Source organism: Balaenoptera physalus (genome assembly GCF_965194825.1).
Source record: "Balaenoptera physalus genome assembly, chromosome: 20".
Classification (NCBI taxonomy): domain Eukaryota; kingdom Metazoa; phylum Chordata; class Mammalia; order Artiodactyla; family Balaenopteridae; genus Balaenoptera; species Balaenoptera physalus.
In genome coordinates, this window is record NC_138901.1 from 27,358,976 (window position 1) to 27,381,417 (window position 22,442).

General features: G+C 37.3%; 1 protein-coding gene across 6 annotated transcripts in view; it reads right to left on the reverse strand.

Moving 5' to 3' along the window:
- CA10 (carbonic anhydrase 10) overlaps positions 1–22,442 on the reverse strand; it is a 618,162-nt gene that overhangs the window by 359,529 nt on the left and 236,191 nt on the right. For all 6 annotated transcript variants that reach the window (XM_082440881.1, XM_082440883.1, XM_082440882.1 and 3 more), the window contains one exon: positions 6,200–6,342. In XM_082440881.1, the coding sequence (XP_082297007.1) occupies positions 6,200–6,342 (143 nt within the window). The remainder of the gene's footprint in view (positions 1–6,199; positions 6,343–22,442) is intronic.

Below are 22,442 nucleotides of genomic sequence, written 5' to 3' on the forward strand. Positions count from 1 at the left end.
CATAGATTTTGGACTATGTGCTTCCATTTTCATGTGTCTTCAGGTATTTTTAAAATTTCCTCTGATTTCTTCAGTAACCCATCAGTTATTTAGTACCACATTGTTTAAACTCCTCACGTTTGTGGTTTTTGCAGTTTTTTCCCTTTTAGTTGATCTGTAGTCTCAAACTCTTTTGGTCAGAAATGATGCTTGACGTGATTTCAAACTTTAATTTTTTGAGATTTGTTTTGTGGCCTAGCATGTGATCTATCCTGAATAATGTTCCATATGCATTTGAAGAGAATGTGTATTATGCTACTTTTAGATGAAATGTTCTGTATATATCTTTTAATACTATTTTGTGTAATGTGTTGTTTAAGGCCAGTGTTACTGATTTTCCATCTGGATGATCTGTCCATTGATGTAAGCAGGGTGTTATAGTCCCCTACTATTATTGAGTTACTGTCAATTTCTCCATTTATGTCTGTTTATATTTGTTTTATGTATTGAGGTGCTCTTATCTATGTTAGGAGCATATATATTTAAAACTGTTATATTTCCTTCATTGATTTATCTCTTGATCATTATATAATGTCCTTCTTTGTCTCTTGTTACAGTCTCTGTTATAAACTCTATTCTGTCTGATATAAGTGTCTCCATCCCTGCTTTCTTTTCATTTCCATTTGCATGGAATATCTTTTTCCATCCCTCATTTTCGGTCTGTGTGTGTCTTTAAATCTGAGGTAGGCCTCTTGTAGGCAGCATATATATGGGCCTTGTTTTTTTATCCATTTACCCACTATATGTCTTCTGATTGGAACACTTAGTGCATTTACCTTTAAAGTAATTATTGTTAAGTATGCACTCATCACCATTTTGTTAATTGTTCTGGGGTTTTCTTTTGTAGTTCTTTTTTGTTTCTTTCTTCTTTTGATCTCTTCCCTTGTGATTTGATGACTATCTTTAGTGCTATGTTTGGATTCCTTTCTCTTTTAGTGTGCATCTGCTATCAATTTATGGAAAAACCTGAATGAATTTTTTGGCCAACCAAATATATAGCAATACATGATTATTTTATGTTCAAGTGTATTTTAACAACCTTGCATTTTTACTCCCCCCCTCCATGTTTAATTTTTTTACCTCCTATTTCATACCTTTCTAGTTTGTGTATTCCTTAACTATTTATTGTGGATATAGATAATTTTACTTTTGTCTTTTAACCTTCCTTCTAGCTTTATAAGTGGTTGATCTATTACCTTTACAGTATATTTGCTTTTACCAATGAGATTTTCCCTTTTACAATTTTCATATTTTTAATTGTGACCTTTTCTTTTCCGCTTAGATAAGTCCCTTTAACATTTCTTATAAATCCAGTTAGTCATGCTGAACTCTTTTAGTTGATCTTGTTTCTAAAACTCTTTATGCCTCCTTCAAATCTAAATGATAGCCTTTCTGGGTAGAGTACTCTTGGTTGTAGGTTTTTTTCCTTTCATCACTTTGAATATATTGTGCCACTCCCTTCTGGCCTGCAAAGTTTCTGCTGAAAAGTCAGCTGATAGACTTATGGGAGGTCCCTTGTATGTAATTGGTTGCTTTTATCTTGTTGCTTTTAATACTCTATCTTTAATTCTTGCTATTTTAATTACAATGTCTTGGTGTGGCCCTCTTTGGCTTTATCTTCTTTGGGACTCTGTGCTTCTTGGACCTGGATGTTAGTTTCCTTTCCCAGGTTAGGGAAGTTTTCGATTATTATGTCTTCAAATAATTTATCTGCCTCTTTCTTTCTCTATTCTCTTATGGGACCCTTACATTGTAAATATTAGTGTGCTTGATGTTGTCTCAGAGGTCTCAAACTATCTTCATTTTATAAAATTCTTTTTTTTTTTCTCTTTTCTGTTATGTTAGGGTGATTCCTACTGCTCTTTTCCAGTTTGCTGATCCATTCCTCTGTATCATTTAATCGACCGTGATTCCTTCTAGTGTATTTTTATATTTAAATGACTGATTCTTCAGCTCTGTTTGGTACTTTATATTTTCTAATTCTATTTCACTTCTCACTGTGTTCATCCATTCTTCTCCTGGGTTCACTGAGCATTTTGATGATTATTACCTTGAACTCTTTATTGGGCAGATTGCTTATCTTCATTTTGTTAAAAATTTTTTCCTGAGGTTTTGTCTTGTTCCTTCTTTGGTACATATTTCTCTGTCTCCTCATTTTGCCTATTCTCTGTATTTATATCCAGTGTTAGGCAATTTGGTTATATTTCCTGATTTTGGAGAAGTGACCTCATGTAGGAGAGGTCCTATGGAGCCTACCAGCACACTCTCTTCTGGTTACCAGAGCTATATGCTCTAGGAGTGCCCCCTATGTTGGCTGCATGGGCCTTTCTGTTGTGGCAGGACCAACTACTGTGGGAATGCTGGTAGGTGAGGCTGCATTCTGCCTGGTTGGCCACCAGGCTCTGCTTCACATGGTGGCTGCTGGCTCACTGGTGGGTTAGGCCAGTTCCCAGTACAGCTGGTTGCATGGATCAGGGTTGGGGGGGGGTCCCTGGGCTGGTGCTGTCCTTCTGGTGGTCTAAGCCAGGTCCTAGGGCAGCTGGCTGTGGGGTCTGGGATGGTCTTGGGGTGGTGCGGGTCCGCTGGTTGGTGTGTAAGTCCCAGGCACTAATAGGATAGAAAGAAGACTCTAAAATGGTGCTTGCCAGCACCAGTGTCCTTGAGGTAGAACAAGTTCCCAGGCACTGCCACCAGTGTCTGTGTCTCCAAGGTGGGTCCCAATTTCCTTCTGCCTCTCTGAGAAGCTCTCCAAAATCTGCAGGTGGGTCTGTTCTGGGATACTTTCAAATTACTGATTCTGTCCTAGGTCCTTCAGCATGTGAGATTTTGTGTGCACCCTTTAAGAGCAGAGTCTCTATTTCCTAAAGCCTTCCAACTCTCTCAATATGTCAGCCTTGCTGACCATCAAAGCCACACATTTTGGGGGCTCATCTTCCTGCTGCAGGACCCCTTAGCTAGGGAGCCTAATGTGGGGCTTGGTCCCCTTCCTCCTTGGGGAGGAACTCTGCATTTGTTATTGTCTTCCCATTTATGGGTTGCCTACACAGGGGTGTGGGTCTTGACTATATTATGTCTCCACCCCTCCTACCCAACTCATTGCAGTTCCTTCTTTATACCTTTAGTTGTGGAAAATATTTCAGCTAGACTTGAGGTTGTTCTTGTAGATAGTTGCTCTGTAAATGATTGTAATTTTGGTGTGCCCATGGCAAGACGTAAGCTCAGGGTCTTCCTACTCCTCTATCTTGGCCACATTTCTCCCAAAGTAGGATTCTTATATCCATATGCAGTGCAACAATATATGAGTGTTGTTTGAAAGTACACTTATTTTGGATTTTGTCCTATGTGTCAGATATTAACAACTGGATAAAAAGTACTCTTCTTCAAGAAAAAAAAAAACATTGCTTAAAAATTATCATTGTAAATAAGCATCTTAAAAGGTAAAAGAAACCACATTGTTTGTAAAATAAATATCCTTTTTTATATCCAAGACATCATATGTTTTGATTCTCATCTATTATTACCCTTTGTAGTCTTGTGTTCACATTGAATTTCAGCTCTACCTCATGCTAAAACAAATAAACAAACAAACAAACAAAACCTGTAATTCATCATCTGAGCTCTATGCCAAATCAAATATGTTCAAACAAACACAGTAACACAGTGAGGTACTGCAGCAGAGCTGCTTCGTGGGTTTGTAAATAAGGTACATTTAACAATGAGCAGGAATAATGTTCATGGATACAAATGTGACATAAAACATAATGACTGGGATACATCTAACATGTTGATACCCAGCTGATCTCAGACTTCAAAATGTGGCAGCTTGCCCAAATTCTACAAAACCTCCTAATCTTGCAGAGAGGTTTTTAAACCTTTTAAGTTGGATACACATTTCTTCAAGGAAAAACTAAATTCAGAGCCAGTGATTTGAATCCTTACTTCCAAAATAAATCTCCAATTCATTAAACACCATCTTTTAATAGATTGCAAACATGATTTAGCTATTGTCTATCAAGTTTAGGCATTACATTATCAGTTAGTTTATCCAACTACCATCTATATTTTATATTTTCCACCTTTCACAAATGCAAAGGAAATCATCAAACGGTCCTCAGCTCTTCAAACAGCTGACAACGCAAAGCATGCCAGATATAAATATTTACACCATCAAAAGTAAATGTTTCCAAAATTCCAAACTCCAAAGCATTTGAAAATTGATTTGGATCAGGTACACTTTACTAAATTAAAAATATATTTTTTAAATCACATAACAACAAAAAAACACCAAAAGATAACATAACTTATGAATAATTTTTAACTCCAGCTATCTCTCATTCTCTTCTTTCCCAATAAATTTTAGAGAGAAGCTTTCCTGAATTAGTTTTTTTTATTTCTTTCACATCAAGATTTTCCTCTAAGATGGTCTGATGGAAAATGAAACTTGTATATTCACTGTTTGTGTTAGCTTGCTACCTTTTCCATCCCACTCCCTATGTACTTTTTACCTAATAATGCTTTAAATCCTTGTCATACTCTTAAGAAAAAATTCAATTCCTTAACATGGCCTCAGGATCTCGCCTCTGCCTTCTTCTTCCATCCTTATCTCCTCACCAACTCCTCTTAGGTCTCTGTGCTTCAGCCTTGCTGGCCATCTTTCAGGTAATTTCTGGAATTCAGGTACCAGCCTTCCTTCTGCTTTGTGTGTGTTTACTTTTTTCATTTCTCAGTTTGCCTAGGATACAGTTATATCCTCCATCACCCTCTCCAAGAAAGAAAGAGTGATTGCATATTCAAAATTGCAATTTGCCCTTTTTATATACTGGTCAGTGAACCTATACATGCTCATGACTTGATTTGAATGATTCAACTTTTTAGAGAGAGGTATATGTAGAACCCAAGTCAAGTTCCTTTTAGGGTTTGTAAAATAAAACTGCAATTGGAACAATAATTAAGGTAGGTTAGTTTTCTATACAATCAGAACAATAAACATCATGAACTTATATAGGACCTTTTTACAAAAGTGCTTCCCAAGTCATATTTAAAACAGCACACAAACACTACTTAGCTAAATAGTCTCAATCACATGCAAGATCCTTTAAAACTTTCCTTGTGACCTGAGTCAAAGTCACTAACAAAATGTTGATGGGTCATTCGATTTTTCAATGCGTGTGTGAAAATTATGTGATAAGAAAAAAATACAATATATCAGAAGGCGAAAAGATTACTTACAAACTTGTGGTAATTAAGGTGAACAGACTGCATAAGGGGAGTAGAAAGCAGAGCCCAAGGAGCCCAACCCCTGGAGAATCAGGCACCAGCAATAGTGAAATTTATCCAAATTTTAACCCCAGTTTCTTGCACACAAATGATTTTCCGTTCCTCTTGAGTTCACAACAGCTAAATCACATTCAAACACAGTTTTCTGTGTGTGTTTTTTCCACCTTCAACAATCTACTCAACAGTAAGGGTAGCTAAATAGAGATAAACCAGAAAAAAAAAAAAACAAAAAAACACAAACACTAGATTCCAGTGATGAGGAAACCCCATGGACATTATGCTCTTCCACAAATTAAGGAGGAGCTCATTATGGGGGAAGGATAGGGAAGAAGGGATGTTGATGTGAGAATCGGGAAGCATAGTTCAGCATTTCTGTGCAGTAGCTATGATTCTTAGCCAGCAAGCCATAGTAAAATTAATTATTGATTTTCTTATAAATCATCTAAGGTGATTTTTGTTTGTTTTTCCTTCCAGGATGATAAATGTCTGATTTTACTTTTGTTAAATTTTTTTTTTCACTTTGTTGAGGTTAAAAGAAGCGCCAGTAAAGAGGTTTCTGAGAGGAAGAATTTTCCCAGCATGATATGCAGAGGAGGCAATGCTGTTTTCTAACTTTCTTTCATGAGCTACCAAGGGATAGGACTTCAGGCAACATCCAGCGAATACAAAGAAGTAATTAGAAGCATGAGGGTTTGACTAGGTAGAGAGAAAAAGCATGATTTACACATAATTATATTTGCTGGCAATAGGCCTGAGGTCTGTGATATTACTCCTGGGTGGAAAGACAAACTCATCACAGAGATCAAGGTCTGGAAGGCTGGCTTTCAGAATCAGCATCTCTCCCAGTCCTCAACTTCACGATGGAAGCAACATGGCTGCTTACCTTCCTGCCCCCAGTGTTGATGCGAAGGGGCGTCAGAAAGGGGTCGAAGATCATGTGACTAGTCTCTATATTGACTGGCGACTGTCGTTTCCCCACAGAGCAAAGATTCCAAGCTGAGTTCACCAATCCCCAGAAAGAAGGAACTAGAAACAGAAAGAAATTTTAGAATCAGCCTGGGGAAACAATGGAAAAAGAGCTATGGCACAAAAGTCATAAAATCAAAGAGAGCCATCCAATGTTTCCCACACATAGAGATCCTTGAGTGTCGTTATGGCAGTTTCCTGGCCTGAATCTTGGTCAATTTCTCTAACTCTTACCTTCATGATGTCTTAAGATCAGATTTTATTTATTTTTGACCCATTGACTCTGTGGCCTCTTTGATGGGTATAGCTAGCATTTATGACTTAATAAGAAGATGGCATAGTCCAGCCACATCATCTTTTCATATTGAGGTACACTAAATATATAGCAACTCCTGAGCTGATGCTCTGCTTTTCTGTTTGGCAGGAATGATATGGGAATCAACCTTGTTCTCGATAGAAAGTTTTATAAGCTTTTCAAAGAAGTAGCATTCAACATATATAAGGTATTTATTCTGCTGGTTGTCAAGACCAGACTGAGGGAGTGAATTATTTTATGACCCCCAATCAATGCCAGACAGGAGCTTGGCAAGTTGATTTAATGTACCATCAGCTGAAGAATGCGTTCATTGATAAGCAGAAAAAGATGACATTGAGCGCTGAGTGCAAATATCCAAAGGGAAATCATCCACTCATTTTCAGTGTCACATTAAATAATCTATTAAAATAAATTTCTGGACAATTTCCAGTCCTATTTTCTTCTGTTTAAAAAAGTTAGCAGAGCAGTGGGGTAACCAACCTACTAATTTTACATCAGTGAAGATCAGCGACTGTATCTTCAACATTTTCCTGCCCCCTCAGTATCTTTACTGAGGCTTTAGATCCATGTGTCTTTTATATGCCTCTGAGATTGTATGATCATCATTCAATCATCCATCCACAGCATCCATCAGCAGTCCAGTGAGCTCCTATTGCATGTCCAGCATTGGGTTAAGTTGAATTTTGAAGAAGGCAGATGCATGTAAGAACAATTACCACACTGGGGGTGGGGTACATATGAGGTTAAGTCAAGTGTATATGAAACTCTAGATGAGGGGCACCAAAGCCTGCAGCAGTGGAAGTGGAAACAGGGAGTGATTCCTACAGAAGATGAGCCTAACAATAAAGTCACAACACTCTCAAATGTACGTGTCCTCTCAGGAACTCAAATTTAATACAACCTTTAATTTACAGCAGCCATTATTCCTTCCCATGTCATGGATGGAGAAAACTGAAGCAAGAGAGGAGTATGGCAAATACCTGCCAAAGATACTATGAAAGAGAGAAGTTTTGGGCTGGATGGTATGTCTAGTCCCATCTAAATTCAAAATTCTATAACCCTTTTAATTGTTACAGGCAATTATTGGGCAGAAGTGATAAAAAAACAAGTTCCTTAGAGTCTTAGAAGAATGTTTCAACACCAAAATAAAGTGGGCTTCATTGTGAAATATGGCAAATAACCTAATTTGGTTTAACCCCTTGGCAATAAGCCTCTGGTAGATCCACCCCCTTTAATTAAAAAGTTTGAATTGACTTTCCAGCTATAACAGATTTTCAAAATGGCAACAATGGCCAGGGTTACAGAGAGAGAAAGCAAAGGAGGAAGAGGGGAAGGGGAAGTAGATAGAAGAATATGTACATGTGCTTCCTTGGCACTTTCATTTCCCATCATTATTTAAGCTATTTTATCTCTGCAAGTCACTTTATCTTTAGAAGGTACCATGACCTAGCAAAATTATAATATTTAAGGAAGTTCTTGCATTAAAAATGTATTTAAAAAACATAAACTTCTATCATCTCTAAAACGCTCTTTTAAAATCACTGACTTAATTTTTATACTTATTCTTCAATCATTTCAAGTTTATTATAAAAATAAAGCCTCCATCAGTGCATGTTCTTACCTGTGATTTTCAGTGATGCACATAAACATGGCAGATGTGAGGATGCCAGGGATACAGTCATGGCACTGCCACAAATTAGTTGTGTGCCCTTAGATAGTCATTTATTTCTTGGGCCTTGGTTGGTCTCTATGGCCTCTGTTGTAGGCTGAATAATGGCCCCCTCCAAAGATGTCCACATCCTAACCCCAGAACCTGTGCATGTGTTACCTTACATTGTAAAAGTTACTGGACAGAAATTACTAAATTAAGGATCTTGAGATGAGTAGATTATCCTGGATTATCTGGGCCCAACATAATTACAAGTGTCTTTTTAATGAGAGAGGTGTAGAAGGATCACAGACATAGAGAAAAGATTTAAGGATGGAAAGAGAGGTCAGAGAAGATAGAAGATACTGGTTTTGAAGATGGAGGAAGGGGACATGAGCTAAGGAATGCAGGCGGCCTCTACAACCTGGAGTAGGCAAAGCAACAGATTCTTCCCCTAGAGCCTCCAAAAGGAACACCAGCCTGCTGACACTGATTTTAACCCCATGAGACTCATTTCAGACTTCTCACCTCCAGAACTCTAAGATAATAAATTTGTGTTGTTTTAAGTCACTAAGTTGTTATTATTTGTCACAGCCACAATAGGAAACTAATACAGCCCCCTTTATCTTTAAAATCCTGTGAGACAAGAACCTCTTTGACAATCAGGCCATCTATGATGTCCTGGGGGGCCTTCCCTGGAAGGCAGATTCATAATAAACATAGTAAGAGATGATACATATTGCATTTCATATACTCCCATGAAAATTATTAACAAAAATAATCAAATCCTATAAATGGATTGCCAGACTGCTATTATATGGCAACATGGGTGGGCAGATGCTTCTGTGCTTTACAAATAAACTTCACACCCCAAAAGTACCCCCATAAAAACACAAACAGCAAAAATATTATGTGAACATCTGATTTGCTTTTAGTGGGCATGGCATTCTTTATGACAAATAGTTTCAGGGTTTTATATACCCACTTCACTATCGAGGCCTGTGTGTCTGGTTCTAACCACCTGCTTAGACAATTGAGGAATAACTGAGAAACACTCTTCCTTGCTAAGCTGTGACCCTCATTAGCTCCACTCCTGAAGAGGTATCAAAGTTTATTCATCACTGGATTGCTCATTTTAAATCAGCTGTAAATTAATAGTCTTTCAGAAATAGAAGCCACCTTAATGGTCATCTAATCTAAATTAATAAACAAAATTAAGGCCATAAAGGCAGATAAAGTCCTCAACCCAAGGCCACACAACCAGGGAGAGGCAGAGAAGGACAGAGTAAGGACTTGTACCCAGGTCTCAAGACTCACAGTGCTCTAAATCCCTTCCACCCCAGCAGGCTTCATACATGAGCAGGTTATTAGAGTCAGAGTTTCAGAGTTAAATTGTTGTTATGGCCATTGTAAGACTTTTGCTACCATTTCTCTTTTGGTAGATCAAGAGTAACATTAATGCTTAGTCTCCAGTTAAAATAAATTTCAAGTGCAAAGGTTTAAATCAAACTGCTTTAAATATCAATCATCCCAAATAAAGTTAGGATTTTTAAAAAGCCATTCAACTATAGCTGGGTAGAAAAAAGCCTTCAACTCAGGCAAGATAAGATGTGTTTGTGTCTCATCTGCAGGACCTCAAGGAGAGCTAATGGGGATGACTGTTCATGAAGAGCTGGACTAGGCAAGGTTCTAGTCCAGATGAAAGAAGTCAATGCTCTTAGAATCATTGTTATGTGTTGGGACAATAATTAAGGTGCAAATCTAGTCCAGGGACCTTAGGTGCCAAAAGGGACCAGGAATAGGTCTACAAATATCATGTAATCTAGGTTCTAGGGAAATGCTATAGGATGAAGGCTGTGGAAACAGAAGCATGGGGTGCCCATACTTATTAGAGCATGGGAGTGAGCCAGTAGACTTTACCTTCAGAGCAAGGCTGGACAAATGAACTAAGGCTTCAAGATTTAGAGTAGGAAACTCTCCCTCTGCATTTGTGCGGAACTCTGTTATCCCCACGATCCTAATACGTAACTATGCTCCATATTTTTGATCCTTCAGGTTTATAAACTCCCCATGTCACCCCTGGGAACGAAGTGACTTTGTAGAATGCTATGGCACTGCTTTTATTTCCAAATTTAGAGAATCATTGCTGAATTGTTTTTCTCTTAATTCCTATGGTTGTCCCAATAAATCAAATTTTTAAATTTTCTGTCATTTTTTTAAAAGCATCAGTTATTATGGTTTACTAGCTAATGCGGTGTCTTTTTCTAGCTTGACTGATACAACTTATTGTTGAGAAAAAATGTGAATGTAAATAAAGTAAAATTGAGTGAGAATTACCCTAATTAGTAAACAACTGGTCTGAAATGTTTGAATGGCACCATCTCTAGAATCCTTTTCACACAATCTTTTAATTTACATATAACCTAAAACAGACACCAGACTTGGATATTTTTGCAAATTAATTTTCACAGAGCCTAAACAATGGAACTTAACTGCTGCATCACAGCTATGTGTTATCTTGCCAAAACATTTCCCTGTGGCAATGCTGTCATTGTGACCATAAACAACAAAACCCAATGGTCTCTTGGCTCTGGGTCCAGTGAGCTATGAAAATGCTCAGTGACTGATTTCAGCTACTTAAAACATGAGCCTTGGAAAACGCAAAACCTATCAGTTGCTTATTCAAAAACCAGTGGAACAAAAAGCTCAAGTTTAGTTTATTAACACATGGTAACCCTCAGACAAAACCAAAAAAGCTCCTACTAAAATAAGAAATAGTTTGAGAGAGCAATGAACTAGAGGGATCAAGTTTGATACTGAGTTAAAATTTGTCTCAGTGACATTTGTATCCTATAGAAAATGCTCCAAAATCAGTCTGAGCTTTTAGGCATCCTCCTTGTTCATTTGTCCTGAATTGTCATTTGTCATCTCAGCAGAATTTGCAGAGACCATGCTGTTATGGCAAGGAGTTTGACACTTGGAATTAATTTATGCAATTTATGTGACTTGCTAAATCCTATGGAAACAAGACAAACTCAATTAAAAAGTGTTTATTGACAGCCTATTATGTGCCAGACATTAGGCTTGACACTGAGAATTCATGCAGCAAATATTTACTGAGGACCTACTCTATGTGCCAGGCACTGCCATCAGTTCTGGGCAATCAGTAATGAATAAAACAGATATGGTTCCTGCTCTCATGGATCTTGCAGTCTAGTAGGGAATATGAGGGATAGTGTTTATCTCCAAGTTTATATACGCATATCTATGTAATTAGAACTATTTGCAAGTATGCTGTAGAAACAATTAAAACAGTAATGAACTATAGAATATAGTATGGATTGGGGAGATAACCTAGGTAGAATGGCCAGGAATAATTCCTCTGTAGATGACATCTAACAAACCCTGGAAGGACCGAGAGGAGTTGCTTCTGAAGAGTGGCAGGGCAGAGGGCATCCAAAGCAGAGGAGAGGAGCAGGTCTTGGCAGAGAAGAGCCTGATGTGTTCACGGAGTGGAGAGGAAGAAAGTTAACCTGAACTAGATGAGCCAGATGAGAAGAAAAGTGAGATGAGATGAGGTTGGCCAGGTAGACCAGGGACAGGAACTTGCATTTTACTCTAATGTATTAGAAAGCAACTGAGAATTTGGGGCAAGGGAGTACCATGGTCTGATTTATGAATTAAAAGCCTTGGTTGGAATACAGCCAAGAGTGAGCTTGATTACCCTTGGAGTAGTTTGAGTAGGAAAAGAATTGGTTTCTAAGCAACAGTTGGGTTTTTATGAGAATTTAATCTTATTGCTTTGGGTTTGTTTAAATTCTATCTCAAAGGCACAACTAATTGAATGTTTTAAAAACTATTCTCTTCAATATATGTTCCAATAAAATAGCATTTTCCTATGATGCAACTAGTGCATTACAAGTAATCATTTGAAGCAAGGAATATTTTCATGAAGAGATTCAGCTAAGGCAATCTTTTCTAGCTTTCAAGCAATAAACTAAGTCCCCAACTTTTCGGCCAAAGGAAAGCAATTGCAAGTTGGGAAAATGAATACTGGCATAAAACATATTTTCAGTGAATTCAATCCTTACAAATAAATATGCTTCAATATAGCCATCTCTACTATAGGGTTATAAAGCATATGAATACATTTAAAATAAGAACTCATATCTTTTCCTTGCTCTTTTCCTCACCAGAGCTGATTTACTGTCCATTTCCCTATTCTCAACTCTAATAAATCTCCACTTTGAGCCATTATTAATGAGCATGTTTGAAATACTCACTTGCAGGATTTTTGGCCCCTTTCTGATTTCAAATTTATATCATAGGGGGAACTGGCTTTGAATAACTCTTTTGCTGCAATTCCTCTTCCACTGTTGGGACTGATTCATATTACATGGAGGGCTTCTAACTAGGGCTTCCCATTCTCTCACTTGGGAATCTCTAAAGGGTTGGAAATATCTTACTTAATACATAATCATTAATTTGTGCATTCACCTAAAAAATTAATGGAATATCTCCTATGAGACAGATTTTTTTAAATGCACAAATTTTTAAAAATGTTCCCACTCTAATGAAGACCTCTAATTGTGGGAAGACAGGCAAGCTAACAAATTATGTTATAATAAAACATGTGTTATAATTAAGGTGTGTGAATATTAAAGTCTAAGTGGAGACAGAGGAGTAAATTGATCCTGACCCTTTCCTCAAGTGATGGCATCAGCCTTCCTAGAAGAGGAGATGTTTGAATTAATCCTGAAAGTACGAATAGAAACTGCAAGCCATACAAGTCTTATAACTAGTTAAAAGACTAAAGTTTTTCTAGAAACTGAGACAAATTATTGCTGGAATTAGAATAACTTTTATGCAGGGAGATTTTAAGCCACTGGGTCTTCTGACTTCCCCAACTTGGAGAGTTTTTATTACATAGGAGGAAGACCATGAGCTACCATATCCTTACCCTGCAACCTTGAGCAGGGGGTTAAACTTCTATCGCCTTAGTTTCTGCATCTGTAAAGTGAAGATGATACTTCACAGAGTTGTTGGGAAGATAAGTGAGAATATGCTTATAAAAGGTCTAGCATAATGTCATTTCTATAACAAGTATTCAATGAATGTTGGAGAAGGAGTCCCGTGAGGGGATGTTGGGGAATGGTGTGGCCACCAGCTCTGTGATCCCACCACCATAACATTCCAGAGATGAAAAGGGTAAAGGCTCCAGGCAGCATGCGGAAGAGAGGAAGGTTTCAGATGCCCACACAACCCAACCTGAATTCAAAGCAGGGAGCAGTCTAGGTCATAGGATTGGTCTCTCAATTTCATACTTTTTTTTTTTTAATTTATTATTTATTTATCATTTTTATTTTTGGCTGTGTTGGGTCTTCGTTTTTGTGTGAGGGCTTTCTCCGGTTGCGGCGAGTGGGGGCCACTCTTCATCGCGGAGCGCGGGCCTCTCACTGTCGCGGCCTCTCTTGTTGCGGAGCACAGGCTCCAGACGCTCAGGCTCAGTAGTTGTGGCTCACGGGCCCAGTTGCTCCGCGGCATGTGGGATCTTCCCAGACCAGGGCTCGAACCCGTGTCCCCTGCATTGGCAGACAGATTCTCAACCACTGCGCCACCAGGGAAGCCCCATCAATTTCATACTTTTAATGAACCATGTGAAATTATTTCTTGGATCTATAACTCTCAACGTCTGGATGAATGGAGGGAGTTAGCAGTGATATGGGTCATCCAGGATGGTTTTATCTACAAAGAAAATAATTTTAATTTAGCTTTTGGAAGTTGGTGGATTATTTGTTTATACAGCAGCTTCAGCCTCCTGTTTAGGATTGGTTCTAATATGCTAACTGGCTTGCATCCCTGCAAGCACATCAACAGAAGGTGAAGTGAAAGGAAGGAAGGGGGAGTTTTCATTTGCTGATCAGTCACCATAATCTCTGTGCTAGGAACTTGACATATCTTATCTTGCTTAATCCTCCCCACAATTCTGTGAGATAATATTACTGTTACTTTGTAGATGAGAAAAATAAGACTTAAAGAGATTATATGACTTTCCAAGGTCACTTGGCCAGTAAGTAGAGGGACTAGAACTTGAAATCAGTTCTTTTCTCTAAAACAAAGAAATAACAAGACAGACAAAGGAAGTAAAGTAATGCATGTGTGGTAACATGTGAAACAATACACAGGCATATAAAGCAAGAGGTAATCATCTCACCCGCCTTCCTTCCAATGACATCCCTGAGGTAATTGGTGTGAACACTTTATTAGGCATCATTCAACATCTTTCACTATGTGCATACAAACACATTCAAGTACCTATACACATAGAGAAGTTCTATTTATAAAAATAGTTTTTGTTTCAAGGAACAATATACCATGAATGTCCTCTGTGTCAATCCTTCATAGAGCTACTCATTCATGTGTAAGGCTACAGAGTTTCCATAGTTTGAATGCACCTTACTTTTCTAAACCATTTCCTAAATGAAAGACATTAAGATTGTTTCCATCTTATTTTACCATGAAAATCAATGCTGCAATAAATAACCTCAAACATATACTTTTCGTACTAGTAGTATTGTTTAGTCAAGGTATGTACATGCTTTATTTTAATAGATGCTGCCAGGTTATTTTAAAAGATACTGGCAGTGTCTATAAATATATTTTTTTAATATATATTTTTTTATATATATATATTTTTTCTTAACCATATTTGCTTATTTATTTATTTTTATATTATTGCTGTGTTGGGTCTTCGTTCCTGTGCGAGGGCCTTCTCCAGCTGTGGCAAGCGGGGGCCACTCTTCATCGCGGTGCGCAGGCCTCCCACTATCGCGGCCTCTCCCGTTGCGGGGCACAGGCTCCAGACGCGCAGGCTCATTAATTGTGGCTCACGGGCCTAGTTGCTCCGCGGCATGTGGGATCCTCCCAGACCAGGGCTCGAACCCGTGTCCCCTGCATTGGCAGGAAGACTCTCAACCACTGCGCCACCAGGGAAGCCGTATAAATATTTATGTTCCTATCAGCTCTGTGTGGTATGTCCACTTCCCCATAATCTCCATAGCACTGAATGTTATTTATTTGTTTGTTTATTTACTTATGACAGTCTAATAGGAAAGATGGGATTTCACTGATTTAATTTGCATTTCTTAACTACTGCCACAGTTGAGTATCTTCTCATATGCTCATTAGCTATTTGCATTTCTCTTCTGATCCTATTCTTCATGTATTTTTCTCTGGGTTATTTGTGTTTTTCATGTGAGTTTTATGTATCATTTGAATTCTAGAAATATTAGCCCTCTGTCACATGCTATAAACATTTTCTCCTAGCCTATTAACTACCTTTTAAGCTCATTTTTGGTATTTGGTTACCTAGGGATTTTAAAATTTTACATGGTTGGATTTATCGATCTTTTTGTGCATAAGGTTTCTCTGTTTTCTCTATTATTTAATATTGCATATCCAACTAGAGTGTATGTATTTTCCTAAATATTAAAAAATATTTTTACTGTTATAGGTTTTACAATTTTATTTTTAAAATCTATCAGAGATTAATTTGTATATACTTAGACCACAATCTGAGGTCTAAGATTTTCCCAGATATAAACTGAATAATGCCATTATTATTTATTAAATAAACCATCTTTTGTGACCAATTGAGTGTTACTTTTATCACATATTAAGTTTCCATATACATTAGATTTGCTTCCAGTCTTTCTGGATTATTCAACCTATATTTATATTCCTGTGTCAGTGCCATATTGTTTTGAGTATAGTTACCATTTAAGGTCATTTATAAGATCAGGCTTCCTGATCAAAAAGCCTGCTCTCTTTCCCTGCTACCTCTAAAGGACCATACATGCTAGGGAAACTTGCTAGGATTAGTGACTCTAGGAACTTAACTGTGTTAAATTCTGAAAAATTCACCAACACGCTATTAGACAACAATTCCCTACAAATTCAAACATCTGGTGAAACACTTAAAATCCTGCAAAACATGTGGATGTCTTGAAATACAGTGTCCTTTATCCATATCTGTTTGAGTATGTAAACATCTCCCTCTCTTTGTCACCCTCTAATTCTCACTCTCTCTATATGTGTGCACAAAATTACCATTATACAAATTGCAAAAGTATGCAAATGATGAAAGCCCTGCTGCTCAGATGTATGTGGAGATCAGTCGCCTTTTACAACTTCTCAGTGTTCACATTTGGGTAGTCCTAGAGAAATCTCCAGCCGTTCCAGTCTGTCTTGATTTTGGCATGTATTTAAGGCATTTTCTTTACCATTTGCAAAAATAAGGGCTCAGTTATCTTCATACTACATTAGGAAAAATAATCTTTGTGCTATCCCTGAGTCTTGGGGCCCAAACACAATAAAATTGGTCACTAAACAGGGAACAAAAACACACAAATGATCTGTTGGTCTTTTCCCAATTTTGTACTGGGATGAATTGTCCAATAAGCTTGCATTTATTTTCTGTTGAGATGCTAGATTTAGCTTCTTTGACATAGTGACTTCTACCAACACATTTAACTTCTCTTCTTAATTTTCCTATTTGACTTTTGCATCAACATGCTTCCTATTAGCAGGCAATAAAACATGCAGGCATCTCACTAACTATAGATCTCTATCATCCCCAAAATCTTATCAAAGATCAAATCTGGGTGAATTCTTTGCTTTCAAATGATTCTTGTCCAACCGAGGTACAGCTAGCCTAATCCAGGTTCCCAATGCCATGTACTTTAGTTTTTGCAACAGTTCCTTAAATTCCCCAACTCCAGGGTAAGTTCCACATTACAAATGATATGAGAGCTGAGCAGACACAGAAGAACCATGACTGGAAAATAGGCTACATCTCTGGTTCACAACAGAATTTAGTGCACAGCAAGGGTCAGGATTAGATTACTCAAGATCTGTGTTGTCTTGTAGCCCTAGAGCTCTGATTCAATGCCATCATTACACCCTCAGTTCCCATTCCAATCCTTGGCACACTCAACAACTCAACAACTACTAATCAAATGTGTAGATAGATAAATGGATGGATGGATGAGAAGAAACAGGACCATGCTGTCTGCTTTGCGTCTTATTTTCTACCCGGTGCTTGTCATATTAGAGTCCTTCAATACAGTTTGTGGAATGAATGGATGAACATCATTCTGTTTCATTTCCATACCCTCAAAAACACAGTGTGCTCATTCCTACTTCTGGGCTTCTTTTCCCCTGTGCTTCACTGAGGTATAATTGACAAATAAAAATTGTATACATTTAGATTGTACAACATGATTTTTTTAAGGTGTATAATGTGATGATTTGATATACATATACATTGTAAAATGATTACCACAACCAAGTTAATTAACACATCCACATAGTTACCTTTTCTTTTTGAGGTGAGAACCCTTAAGATCTACTTTCTTAGCAAATTTAAAGTATACAATACAGAATTGTTAACTATAATCACCATGCTGTACATTAGATCCCCAGAATCTATTCATCTTATAAGTGTATGTGTGTGCTCTTTGACTTACATGACTTACTCTTCAGATCCTGGCAACCACTCTTCTACTCCCTAGTTCTATGAGTTTGAATTTTTAGATTCCACATATATCTTTTCTCTCTTGACCTTCCCCTATCAAATCCTATACATCCTACAATTCCTAATTTAAATCCCAATCCCTCCATAAATCATCCTTTACTGGTTAAGTCATCCCTCTGGATTTCTAGAGAAGCTGGTTAGATGCCACATAATTTCATATTTAATTACACATGATTATATTTTTCAATGTTTTGCAAATTCATTAATATCAAATTCTAAGTAGAAGCAAGCACCTCAAGATCAGAAACTTGAACATAGCACAACACCTGATTACAGGGCCTAGGCCTATAAAAGATAATTCATGAAGTGATTGTTCAAGATGAAATCTCTCTAAGGAAATTTTAAAAATAATTTTTATTAGAGTATAGTTGATTTACAATGTTGTTTTAGTTCAGGTGTACAGGAAAGTGAATCAGTTATACATATACATATATCCACTCTTTTTTAGATTCTTTTCTCATATAGGTCATTACAGAGTATTGACTAAAGGTCCTTATTAGTTATCTATTTTATATATAGTAGTGTGTATATATCAATCCCAATCTCCCAGTTTATCTCTCCCCCACTTGCCCTCCTGGTAACCATAAGTTTGTTTTTTACATCTGTGACTCTATTTCTCTTTCATAAATAAGTTAACTTGCACCATTTTTTTTTTAGATTCCACATATGTGGTATCATATGATGTTTGTCTTTCTATATCTGACTTACTTCACTCAGTATGACAATCTCTACATCTATCCATGTTGCTGCAAATGACATTATTTCATTCTTTTTTATGGCTGAATAATATTCCACTGTATATATGTACCACACCTTCTTTATCCATTCCTCTGGCAATGGACATTAAGGTTGCTTCCATGTTTTGGCTATTTTAAATAGTGCTGCAATGAACATTGAGGTGCATTTATCTTTCCAATTATGGTTTTCTCTGGATATATACCCAGGAGTGGGATTGCTGGATCATACGGTAGTTCTATATTTAGTTTTTTAAGGAACCTCCATACTGCTCTCCATAATGGTTGTACCAACTTACATTCCCACCAATGGTATAGGAGGGTTCCCTTTTCTCTGCACCCTCTCCAGCATTGTTTGTAGATTTTTTGATAGTGGCCATTCTGACTAGTGTGAGGTGATACCTCATTGTAGTTTTGATTTGCATTTCTCTAATAATTAGTGATATTGAGCATCTTTTCATGTGCCTCTTGGCCATCTCAATATCTTCTTTGGAGGAATGTCTATTTAGATCATCTGCCCATTTTTTGATTGGGTTTGTGTTTTGATATAGAGCTGCATGAGCTGTTTGTATATTTTGGATATTAATCCCTTCTTGGTCGCTTCATTAGCAAATATTTTCCCCATTCTGTGGGTTGTCTTTTCGTTTTGTCTACGTTTTCCTTTGTTGTGCATAGCTTTTTTTTTTAATTTTTTTTTTAAATTAATTTACTTATTTTTGGCTGTGTTGGGTCTTCGTTTCTGTGCGAGGGCTTTCTTTAGTTGCGGCGAGCGGGAGCTACTCTTCATCGCGGTGCACGGGCCTCTCACTATCGCAGCCTCTCTTGTTGTGGAGCACCACTCCAGAGGCGCAGGTTCAGTAGCTGTGGCTCACGGGCCCAGTTGTTCCGCGGCATGTGGGATCCTCCCAGACCACGGCTCGAACCTGTGTCCCCTGCATTGGCAGGCAGACTCTCAACCACTGCACCACCAGGGAATCCCCTGTTGTGCATAGCTTTTAAGTTTAATTAGGACCCATTTGTTTATTTTTGTTTTTATTTCCATTACTCAAGTAGGTGGATCAAAAAAGATATTGCTGCAATTTATGTCAGAGAGTGTTCTACCTATGTTTTCCTCTAAGAGTTTTATAGTATCTGGCCTTATATTTAGGTCTTTAATCCATTTTGAGTTTATTTTTGTGTATGGTGTTAGGGAATGTTCTAATTTCATTCTTTTAGATGTAGCTGTCCAGTTTTCCCAGTACCATTTGTTGAAGAGACTATCTTTTCTCCATTGTATAGTCTTGCCTCCTTCGTCATAGATTAATTGACCATAGTGCATGGGTTTACCTCTGGACTTCCTATCCTGTTCCATTGATCTATATTTCTGGTTTTGTGACAGTGCCAAACTGTTTTGATGACTCTAGCTTTGTAGTATAGTCTGAAGTCAGGGAGCCTGATTCCTCCAAGTTTGTTTTTCTTTCTCAGGATGCTTTGGCTATTCAGGGTCTTTTCTGTTTCCATAAAAATTTTAAGATTTTTTTGGTCTATTTCAGTGATAAATGCCACTGGTAATTTGATAGGTATTGTGTTGAATCTGTAAATTGCTTTGGGTAGTATATTCATTTTGACAATATTGATTCTTCCAATCCAAGAACACGGTATATTTATCCATCTGTTTGTATCGTCTTTGATGTCTTTCATCAGTATCTTATAGTTTTCTGCATACAGGTCTTTTGCCTCCTTAGGTAGGTTTATACCTAGGTATTTTATTATTTTTGATGCAATGGTAAAATGGATTGTTTATAATTTCTCTTTCTGCTCTTTTGTTTTTAGTGTATAGGAATACAAGAGATCTGTGTGTATTAATTTTGTATCCTGCAACTTTACCAAATTCATTGATGAGCTCTAGTAGTTTTCTGAGAGCATCTTTAGGATTTTCTATGTATAGTATCATGTCATCTGCAAACAGTGAAAGTTTTACTTCTTCTTTTCCAATTTGGATTCCTTTTATTTCTTTTTCTTCTCTGATGGCTGTGGCTAGAACTTCCAAAACATTGTTGAATAAAAGTGGCAAGAGTGGACATCCTTTTCTTATTCCTGATCTTAGAGGAAATGCTTTCAGTTTTTCACCATTGAGAATGATTTTTGCTGTGGGTTTGTGGTGTATGGCCTTTATTATGTTGAGGTAGGTTCCCTCTGTGCCCAATTTCTTGAGAGTTTTTATCATATATGGGTGTTAAATTTTGTCAAAACCTTTTTCTGCATCTATTGATGATCATATGGTTTTTATTCTTCAGTTTGTTAATGTGGTGTATCCCATAGATTGATTTACATATACTGAAGAATCCTTGCATCCCTGGGTTAAATCCCACTGGATCATGGTGCATGATCCTTTTAATGTGTTGTTGGATTTGGTTTGCTAGTATTTTGTTGAGGATTTTTGTGTCTACGTTCATCAGTGATATTGACCTGTAATTTTCTTGTTTTGTGGTATCTTTGTCTGGTTTTGGTATCAGGATGATGGTGGCCTCATAGAATGAGTTTGGGAGTGTTCCTTCCTCTGTAGTTTTTTGGAAGAGTTTCAGAAGGAAAGGTGTTAACTCTTCTCTAAATGTTTAATAGAATTCACCCATGAAGCCATCTGGTCCTGGACTTCTGTTTGTTGGAATTTTTTAAATCACACTTTCAATTTCAGTACTTGTGATTGGCCTGTTTATAATTTCTATTTCTTCCTGGTTCAGTCTTGAAAGGTTGTACCTTTCTAAGAATTTGTCCATTTCTTCTTTGTTGTTCATTTTATTGGCATAGAGTTGCTTGTAGTAGTCTTTTATGATCCTCTGTATTTCTGTAGTGTCAGTTGTAACTTCTCCTTTTTCATTTCTAATAATAAAATTAGAAATCAATAAATATTTGAGCCTTTTCCCATTTTTTCCTGATGAGTCTAGCTAAATGTTTATCCATTTTGTTTATCTTCTCCAAGAACCACCTTTTAGTTTCCTTGATCTTTGCTATTGTTTTCTTCATCCCTATTTTATTTATTTCTTCTCTGACCTTTATAATTTCTTTCCTCTTACTAACTTTGGGTTTTGTTTGTTCTTCTTTCTCTAGTTGCATTAGATGTAAGATTAGGTTGTTTATTTGAGATTTTTCTACTAAGGGAATTTTAAAGAAAAGCATTTGTGTTTGAAAAGACACCAGCAATGAAATGGATTTACTGATATTTTGATTCTTCTCACCAGCTGGTTCCCTAACATGCCCAGCCTTATGAAGCCCTTTGCAGTTCCACTAACATATCTTGCCTACAGTGGTTCCACTGCCTAGAATGCCCTTCCCAATAGCCCATGCAGACAGCACTTTCCCATCTTTCAAGATGAAGGTCAAAGAGGCCTCTCTAGGAAGCTTTCCCTATCTGTTACTCCCTCCACTCTCCAGTCTTTTCATGGATCTCACACCCATCTTTGTGCAACTAGGGAATTCTTTTACTCTAATACATCTTGTTGCAATTTTGTACATGTCTGTCTTCCTAATAAATGGAAATTTTTTGAAAACACACTTCTGTCTCTAAATCACCATTGTTCTGCACAGTGCCCAGTATATAATAAATTCATAGGTAATGTTGTTTGAATTTTAAAAAAGAATAAAAAGTAGTCAAGACTTGATATACACTGGTGGAAGAAGAGACAAAAGGTGAGGGGTAGGAGGACTGCATTTTATTGAACATCTACTTTGTGACAGTCCCAGTATCAGGCATTTACTCAGGATGTGTATTTAATGTCTGATCACTCTCCCCAAATGAAGTGGGAAGATAAGTCCAAACCTATGGATACAGTCTTAACTATCTAGGTTGTTGAGTATGAATACCAGACACGATTAGGGATTGATGGCATT